The following is an 8,708-nucleotide window of genomic DNA, read 5'->3' as shown; positions in this document are numbered from 1 at the left end:
CACTTTGGGAGGCTGAGGTGGGCGGATCACCTAAGGTCAGGAGTTCAAGACCAGCCTGACCAACATGGAGAAACCCCATCTCTACTAAAAATACAAAATTAGCCAGGCGTGGTGGCACATGCCTGTAATCCCAGCTACTCGGGAGGCTGAGGCAGGAGAATCGCTTGAACCTGGGAGGCGGAGGTTGCAGTGAGCCAAGATCGCACCATTGCACTCCAGCCTGGGCAACAAGAGCCAAACTCCGTCTCAAAAAATATATATATATATACAGATTTTGTTTGGTAGTTCCTCCATAAATGAAACACAGATTATCAGGCGGAGCATGGTAGCTCATGCCTGTAATCTCTTACACTTTGGGAGGCCAAGACAGGAGGATCACTTGAGCCCTGGAATTCAAAACCAGCCTGGACAACATAGGGAGATCCTGTCTCTACAAAAAAAATAAAAATTTAGCCAGGCATGGTGGCGCACACCTGTAGTCCCAGCTCCTCAGGAGGCTGAGGCAGGAGGATTGTTTGAGCCCAGGAGTTGGAGGCTGCAGTGAGCTATGACTGCATCACTGAACTCCAGCCTGGGCAACAGAGCAAGACTCTGCCCCCAAAAAAAAAAGTTCAAACAAAATATTGTACATGCATGCTCATAGCAGCACTATTCACAATAGCCAGAAGGTGGAAGCAACCCAACTGTCCATCAACAAATGAACGGATAAACAAAATGTGCAAAATGTGGCCTATCCATACAATGGAAATTTTTTTTCCGAAACAGAGTCTCGCTCTCGCCCAGGCTGGAGTGCAGTGGTGTGATCTCAGCTCACTGCAACCTCCAACTCCTGGTTCAAGCGATTCTCCTGCCTCAGCTTCCTGAGTAGCTGGGATTACAGGTGTGCACCATCACACCTGGCTAATTTTTGTGTTTTTAGTAGACACTGGGTTTCACCATGTTGGCCAGGCTGGTCTTGATTCTGACCTCAGGTGATCCACCCACCTCGGCCTCCCAAAGTGCTGGAATTACAGGCGTGAGCCACTGCGCCCGGCCAATGGAATGTTATTTAGCCATAAAAACGAATGAAGCAGCCGGGCACAGTGGCTCACCCCTGTAATCCCAGCACTTTGGGAGGCCGAGGCAGGTGGATCTTGAGGTCAAGAGATTGAGACCAGCCTGGCTAACATGGTGAAACCCCGTCTCTACTAAAAACACAAAAAAAACTAGCTGGGCGTGGTGGCACGCGCCTGTAGTCTCAGCTACTAGGGAAGCTGAGGCAGAAGAATCACTTGAACCTGGGAGGCAGAGGTTGCAGTAAGCCGAGATCGCACCACTGCACTCCAGCCTGGTGACAGAGCAACACTCCGTCTCAAAAAAGAAAAAAGAAAAAAAAAAACAAGGAATGAAGCACTGATACTTGCTTTCACCCAGAAAAGCCTTGACAACATTACGCTACGGCCGGGCGCGGTGGCGCACGCCTGTAATCCCAACACTTTGGGAGGCCGAGGCGGGCAGATCACCAGGTCAGGAGATCAAGACCATCCTGGCTAACACAGTGAAGCCTCATTTCTACTAAAAACACAAAAGATTAGCCGGGCGTGGTCGCCAGCACCTGTAGTCCCAGCTACTCAGGAGGGTGAGGCAGGAGAATGGCATCAACCCGGGAGGCAGAGCTTACAGTGAGCCGAGATTGCGCCACTGCACTCCAGCCTGGGCGACAGAGCAAGACTCCATCTCAAAAAAAAAAAAAAAAAGAAAACATGACTTAAGTGAAATAAGCCAGACACAAAAGGCCCTGTATGTTATGATTGCTTTTATATAAAATGTCCAGAACAGGCATATTTATATAGACAGAAAGTAGATGAGTGCTTGCCAGGGGCTGAGGGGAGGGGGAATGGGGAGATGGTGTTTAATGGGTACGGGGTTTCATTTTGGGAAGACGAAAACATTTTAAAGATGAATGGTGGTGATGGTTGCACAACACTGTAAATGTACTTAGTGCCACAGAACTGTGCACTTTAAAGCGGTTAAAATGGGCCAGGCACAGTGGCTCATGCCTGTAATCCCAGCACTTTGGGAGGCCAAGGCAGTGGATCACCTGAGGTCAGGAGTTTGAGACCAGCCTGGCCAATATGGTGAAGCCTCGTCTCTACTAAAAATACAAAAATTAACTGGGCATGGTGGCACATACCTGTAATCCCAGCTACTTAGGAGGCTGAGGCAGGAGAATCACTTGAACCTGGGAGGTGGAGGTTGCAGTGAGCAGAGATCGCCCCACTGCACTGCAGCCTGGGTGGCAGAGCAAGACTCTGTCTCAAAAAAAAAAAAAAAAAAAAAGATGGTAAGATGATTAAAATGGTAACCTTTATGCTATGTGTATTTTTATCAGTATACACACACAACACACACACTTTTTTTTTTTTTTTGAGACAAGGTCTCACTCTGTCACCCAGACTGGAGTGCAGTGGTACAATCACAGCTCACTGCAGCCTCAACTCCTTAACTCAAGCAATCCTTCTGCCTCAGCCTCCAGAATAGCTGGGACTACAGGCACAAGCCATCACGCCTGGCTGATTTTTTTTTTTATTTAGTGTACAGATGGGGTCTCGCTATGTTGCCCAGGCTAGTCTTGAACTCCTGAGCTCAAACGTTTCTCCAGCCTCAGCCTCCCAAAATGCTGGGATTGCAGGTATGAGCCACCATGCCTTACTTTTACTTTTTTCATTTAAAAAAAAAAGTTTATTTTTATTTTGTAGAGACGGGGTCTCACTATGTTGCCCAGGTTGGGCTTGAACGCCTGGGCCCAAGTGATATTCCTGCCTTGGCCTCCCAGGGTGCTGGGAGGTGATCGCAGGTGTGAGCCTCTGCACCCAGCCCAAACACGGATTTTTGACCACTTCTCCCCTCCTCCCCAGCCAACACTCTAGCACAGCCACCATGGTCTCTCACCTGAACCAGGGCAGTGGTGTCCTCATTGGGCTCCCGGCTTCCACCATCGCCCCCTGCAGTCCATTCTCCACATCGCAGTCAGAAGGTCTTGATATCTCAATCAGCGCACACCCTCCTCACCTCAGAAGCCTCCCATGGCTCCCACCTCATCCAAAGTGCACATTGTGGCCGGGCACAGTGGCTCACGCCTGCGATCCCCGCACTCTGGTAGGCTGAGGCGGGTGGATCACTTGAGGTCAGGAGTTTGAGACCAGCTTGAGCAACATGGCGAAACCCTGTCTCTACTAAAAATACAAAAATTACCTGGGTGTGGTGGCACGTGCCTGAAATCCCAACTACTCAGGAGGCTGAGACTCGAGAGAATCACTTGAACCAGGGAGATGAAGGTTGCAGTGAGCCGAGATCGCGCCACTGCACTCCAGCCTAGGTGACAGAGTAAGACTGTCTCAAAAAAAAAAAAAAAAAAAAATTGCACTCTGTGGTCCATGAGGCCCTGATCAAGCTGCCTGTCCTCTCTTGCCTCACCTCCTCCTCTTGCTCTCCCCACTCCCTCTTGCTTCAGCCACTCTGGCCTCTTCGCTATTCTTTCAACAAGCCAGGCACACCACCCCGAAGGTTTTTGCACTCACTGTTCCCTCAGCCCCCAGAGACCTGCCAGCCTCACCCTCACCCTCACCAGTCTTGGGCTTCTACCCAGTAACCAGCCCCTCCATCATCCCCATCACCCTTACCCTGCTTTCACTCAAAGTTATGAATCACATTTCTTGTCTTTGTCCCCACTAATATTTAGTTCCATTAAGAACAGGAATTTTTTTTTTTCTTTCTTTGAGACAGAGTCTCACTCTGTCACCCAGGCTGGAATGCAGTGGTGCGACCTTGGCTCACTGCAACTTCCCCATCCTGGATTCAAAGCAATTCTCCTGCCTCAGCCTCCCAAGTAGATGTGATTACAGGCACCCACCACCACGCCCAACTAATTTTTGTATTTTTAGTAGAGACAGGGTTTCACCATGTTGGCCAGGCTGGTCTGGAACTCCTGACTTCAGGTGATCCGCCCTCCTAGGTCTCTCAAAGTGCTGGGATTACAGGCATGAGCCACCGCACCCGGCTATTAACTGAATTTCTTGTCTGTGTTCCCACTAATATTCAGTTCCATTGACAGCAGGGATTTTTTTTTTTTTTTTTGAGACAGGGTCTTGCTCTCTTGCCCAGGCTGGAGTGTGGTGGTGCAGTCACAGCTCACTGCAGCCTTGACCTCCAAGCAATCCCCTCACCTCAGCCTCCCGAGTAGCTGGGACTACAAGGCACGCACCACCATGCCCGGCTAATTTTTGTATTTTTTGTAGAGACAGGATCTCACTATGTTGTTCAGGATGGTCTCAAACTCATGACCTCAAGTGATCCTCCTGCTTTGGCCTCCCAAAGTGCTGGGGTTACAGGCATGAGCCATCACGCCCAGCTGAGAGCAGGAATTTTTGCCTGTTTTATTCACTCCTGTGTCTCCAGTGTTTAAAATAAGCTTTGGCACACAGCAAATGCTCAAAAAATAATTGTGGGTTTTGGGTGGGTTTTTTTTTAGTTTTTTAGAGACAGGATCTTGCTGTTTCCCAGGCTGGAGTGAAGTAGTGCAATCATAGCTCACTGCAGCCTCGACCTCCTGGACTCAAGCAATCCTCTCCTCTCAGCCTCCTGGGTAGTTGGGACTACAGGCATGCACCACCACACCCGGCTAATTTTTTAATTTTTTGTCGAGATGAAGTCTTGCTGTGTTACACAGACTGGTCTCTAACTTCTGGCCTCAAGTGATCCTCTGGCTTTGGCCTCCCAAAGTGCTGAGATTACAAGCAAGAACCACTGTGCCCAGCCTCAAAAAACATTTGTTAAAAGGAAGATTAAACAATGGAGACCAAAAGAGAAACCAAGAGAAACAGGAGGAGAAAAGGAAGAGATAAAGGGAAGGAGATAGGGGACACTGAGACTAGGGACCTGGAAGCTGTGGGATGCGGGGGCAGGGGAAGGGGAGCAAGGTGGAAGAAAGTGTTGGGGTAAGATAAGTGTGGAGAAGAGAAGAAAGAGAATCAGCTGGGGCTGGGCACAGTGTCTCACGCCTGTAATCCCAGCACTTTGGGAGGCCGAGGCGGGAAGCTCACTTGAGGTCAAGAGTTCAAGACTAGCCTGGCCACTCTGGTGAAACCCTCTATTAAAAATACAAAAATTATACGGGCATGGTGGTGGGCGCCTGTAATCCCAGCGCCACTGCACTCCAGCCTGGATAACAGAGCAAGACTCCATCTAAAAAAAAAAAAAAAAAAGAATGAGCTGGGGACAGAGAGCAACAGGGAAGAGGACACAGAATGAGTCAGAGACATACAGAGTGGGAGAGAGAAACAATACCAAGAGACACCAGAGAGATACACAGGACACAGAAAGACTGAGACGCAGAGAGACAAACACAGAAAGAGAAAAGAGCCAGGACACACAGAAACAAGGAAACGAAAGAGTAGGAAAAAATGGGGCTGGGAGAAGAGAGATGAAAACCAAAGAGAGGGGGGCCAGTGGGAACCGAAATGGAGAGGCCCCTCCCTCAAACTCACCATTTGCTGGTGGCCAGGGCTTTGGACTGACTTGCTATCCCCAGAGGATCCCAGCTGGGGCTTTTAAACCCTGAGGGACAGAGGTGGTGGAGAGAACATGTGACATCGTTCTCAGGGCTTGAGATCACCAGTTTATTTATTCCTCAGAGCAAGTCTATGAAGAAGTACCATTAGCATCTTCATTCTACAGAACTACAGAGGCAGGGCCAGGCACAGTGGCTCATGCCTATAATTCCAGGGCTTTGGGAAGCCAAGGCAGGAAGATCACTTAAGCCCAGGAGTTCAAGACCAGCCTGGCTAACATAGTGTGAAACCCCATTTCTATTAAACAAACAAAAAAAGTTTAAAAATTTTAAATAAGTTGTAAGGCTGGGCGCAGTGGCTCACGCCTGTAATCGCAGCACTTTGGGAGGCCAAGGTGGGCGAATCACCTTAGGTCAGGAGTTTGAGACCAGCCTGACCAACATGATGAAACCTCATCTCTACTAAAAATACAAAAATTAGCCGGGCGTGGTGGCGGGCGTCTGTAATCCCAGCTACTCAGGAGGCTGAAGCAGGAGAATGGCATGAACCCAGGAGGCGGAGCTTGCAGTGAGCCGAGATTGCACCACTGCACTCCAGCCTGAGCGACAGAGCAAGACTCCGTCTCAAAAGAAAAAAAAAAAAAAGAAACAGAGGCCGGGTGTGGTGGCTCATGCCTGTAATCCCAGAATTTTGGGAGACCCAAGCAGGCAAATCACGAGGTCAGGAGTTTGAGACCAGCCTGGCCAACATGGTGAAACCGCGTCGCTACTAAAAAATACAAAAATTAGCCAGGCATGGTGGCAGGGGCCTTAATCCCAGCTACTTGAGAGGCAGAGACAGGAGAATTGTTTGAACCTGGGAGGTGGAGGTTGCAGTGAGCAGAGATCGAGCCATTGCACTCAAGTATGGGGGACAAGAGTGAGACTTCTCTCAAAATAAAAATAAAATAATAAAAAAAAAATACAAAAAAAAAATTAGCTGGGTGTGGTGGTGGGCACCTGTAATCCCAGCTACTCGGGAGGTTGAGGCAGGAGACTCACCTGAACCAGAAGGCGGAGGTTGCAGTGAGCGAGATCATGCCACTGCACTCCAGCCTGGGCAACAGTGCAAGACTCCAACTCAAAAAAAAAAAAGAAACACAGAAGTCGAGTGACCTGCCCAAAGTCACACAGTTTGTAATGAGAGGAGCTGGAATTTGAACCCGAGTAGTCTCGCCCCAGTCAGTGCCCCTAACTATCACCTATGCTGACTATAAAGAAGTGCTGGCTTCCTAGATTCCCCTTCACAGCCACCCTCTGGGGAGTGGTGGTGGGGTAAAGGGGAGGTGAGCAGAGCAGATGACCTTCCTAACCACCTCCACAGATCTCCAGGAGCCACAGTGTGGGAGAAGATGCTCAGCCTCACTCTCCTGGGAAGGCCTCCAGCTCAAGCGGGGAGGCTGGACAGGAACCAGCTTCCTGCATGTCAGATCCCAGGCCCTGTCCAGAGCCAGGCCTCAGTCTTCCAGGATGGAACATGGCCTCCCCACCTCGGACTCCTTGCCCAGAAGCTAGGCCTCAGTTTCCCGGCCTTGGTTTCCTAGCAGCGCCCCAGGCCAGAGAGGCTGCACCAGTCTTCCAAGGCAGCACAGCGCTTTGGTCATTGGCTCTGAGATTTCCAGACAGGCTGAGAAGCAACACCACCGCCACCTCCATCCACTCTCATCTCTCTGACCCCAGGAAGTGGGCCAGCATCGTTCCCTCTCGGCAGCCAACTGAGATCCCTGGGTGATTCAGCCTCTGTCCCTGACATGATAATTACACCAACAGCAATTCCCAGAACCCCAGCTATTGTCCTAAATCACCCCACCCCTCCTCTTGAATCCTGTGCTGTAACACGAGGGCAGACACTCTGCTTCTCCCCAGAGACATTTGTCCTTTGCTCCAAGCACACAAAAAACTGGGAAGCCCTTCCCACTGTCTGACCTTCAAAGGCCCTGCTGCTGCTAAGCCTCTTCTCCCTACCCCAAGAAAAGAAGAGCTCCTTAAGAAAGGGGAACAGCCCACCCAGGACAAAACAGACAAAGGCCACACCCCAGGAAGGTCTTTCCCACACAAACTTGGGAGGGGAGGCATCTCTGCAGACAACAGGACAGACACAGCACGAGGCAGCCGAGGCTGTGGTTTATTGCAGATGGACACGGATTCAGGGAGGTGAAGAGGCAGATGGGCTGTGGGCTCTGTGCTCAGCATCCCACAGCAGGAGGGGCAGGAGACAGAGCTCAGGATGGGATCTTCCTGATGCTGGAGGACCCGGCCTGACCACAGAGGAGCTGCAAGAGGCAAGGCCCCGAGCTAACACCCCCTGGGCCCCCATTCCGCGGGATGACGGCTCCAGAGACGCTGGGCGATGTCATTAGGAAGAAGGCCCGACCCATCCAGAGACGGCGCATCCTCGGCGTGGAGCACAGAGCTCTCGAGGGCTGGAGATCCGGGTTGGGGTGGAAGAGAGAGTTACCCGGGTCCTCGCCCCTCCGCGGCCTCTGGCGTCTCTCTGGGTGTCTGGCGGCTCGGACGGCGGTCAGGGTCGCTGTAGCGGCGGCGGCGGCTCAGCGGCAGCTGGAGCTGGGGTCGCGGCCCGCCGGGGACTCCCAGGAGGCAGGAGACGGAGGCAGCGGCGGGCGCCGGGACAGGCGGCACGCCCGGGCGGGCAGCACACGGAGGGGACGGCGCGCTGGGCTGTGGGCCGGCGGGTGCCGCGGGAGACCGCGTGGGTACCCAGATGAGACCGTAGTACACGGCGAGCAGCACGGCAGCCAGCGAGACACAGAGGAAGTAGGCGCATACCGGAGCCAAGCGCAGCCAGCGCCCCCGCGGGCCCTCGCTCAGCCCCGCGCCGCCGGGGCTCTCGGCGCCGCCGCCCACGCAGCTGGTCCCCCGCATCCCCGCAGCTCACTCGGCTCCGCGCCGCAGCTCGCACAGGCCCCGCCCCTGCCAGGCCCCGCCCCCACCCCGCAGGACCGCCCCGCTCTCTAAACCGCCCGCCTCCGGCCCCGCCCCCGCCAGGCATGATCACGCCCCCACGCGAGCTGCCGCCTCCGCATCCTAGGCCCACCCCCTCCAGCCTCCGCCCCACCACCGACAGGCGGAGGTGCTACCCCGCCCCCCTCGCTCCAGCCCC

General features: G+C 52.7%; 1 protein-coding gene across 1 annotated transcript; it reads right to left on the bottom strand.

Moving 5' to 3' along the window:
• Positions 1-7,666: 7,666 nt before the first annotated feature.
• Positions 7,667-8,598, bottom strand: INAFM1 (InaF motif containing 1). The gene has a single exon (XM_063701487.1). The coding sequence runs from the start codon at positions 8,468-8,470 to the stop codon at positions 8,042-8,044; it is 429 nt and encodes a 142-aa protein (XP_063557557.1). The 5' UTR covers positions 8,471-8,598; the 3' UTR covers positions 7,667-8,041.
• Between the last annotated feature and the right edge of the window lie 110 nt (positions 8,599-8,708).

The sequence above is a fragment of the Gorilla gorilla genome, chromosome 20 (genome assembly GCF_029281585.2).
Source record: "Gorilla gorilla gorilla isolate KB3781 chromosome 20, NHGRI_mGorGor1-v2.1_pri, whole genome shotgun sequence".
Taxonomy (NCBI): domain Eukaryota; kingdom Metazoa; phylum Chordata; class Mammalia; order Primates; family Hominidae; genus Gorilla; species Gorilla gorilla.
This window is presented reverse-complemented; position numbering and strand designations above follow the sequence as displayed.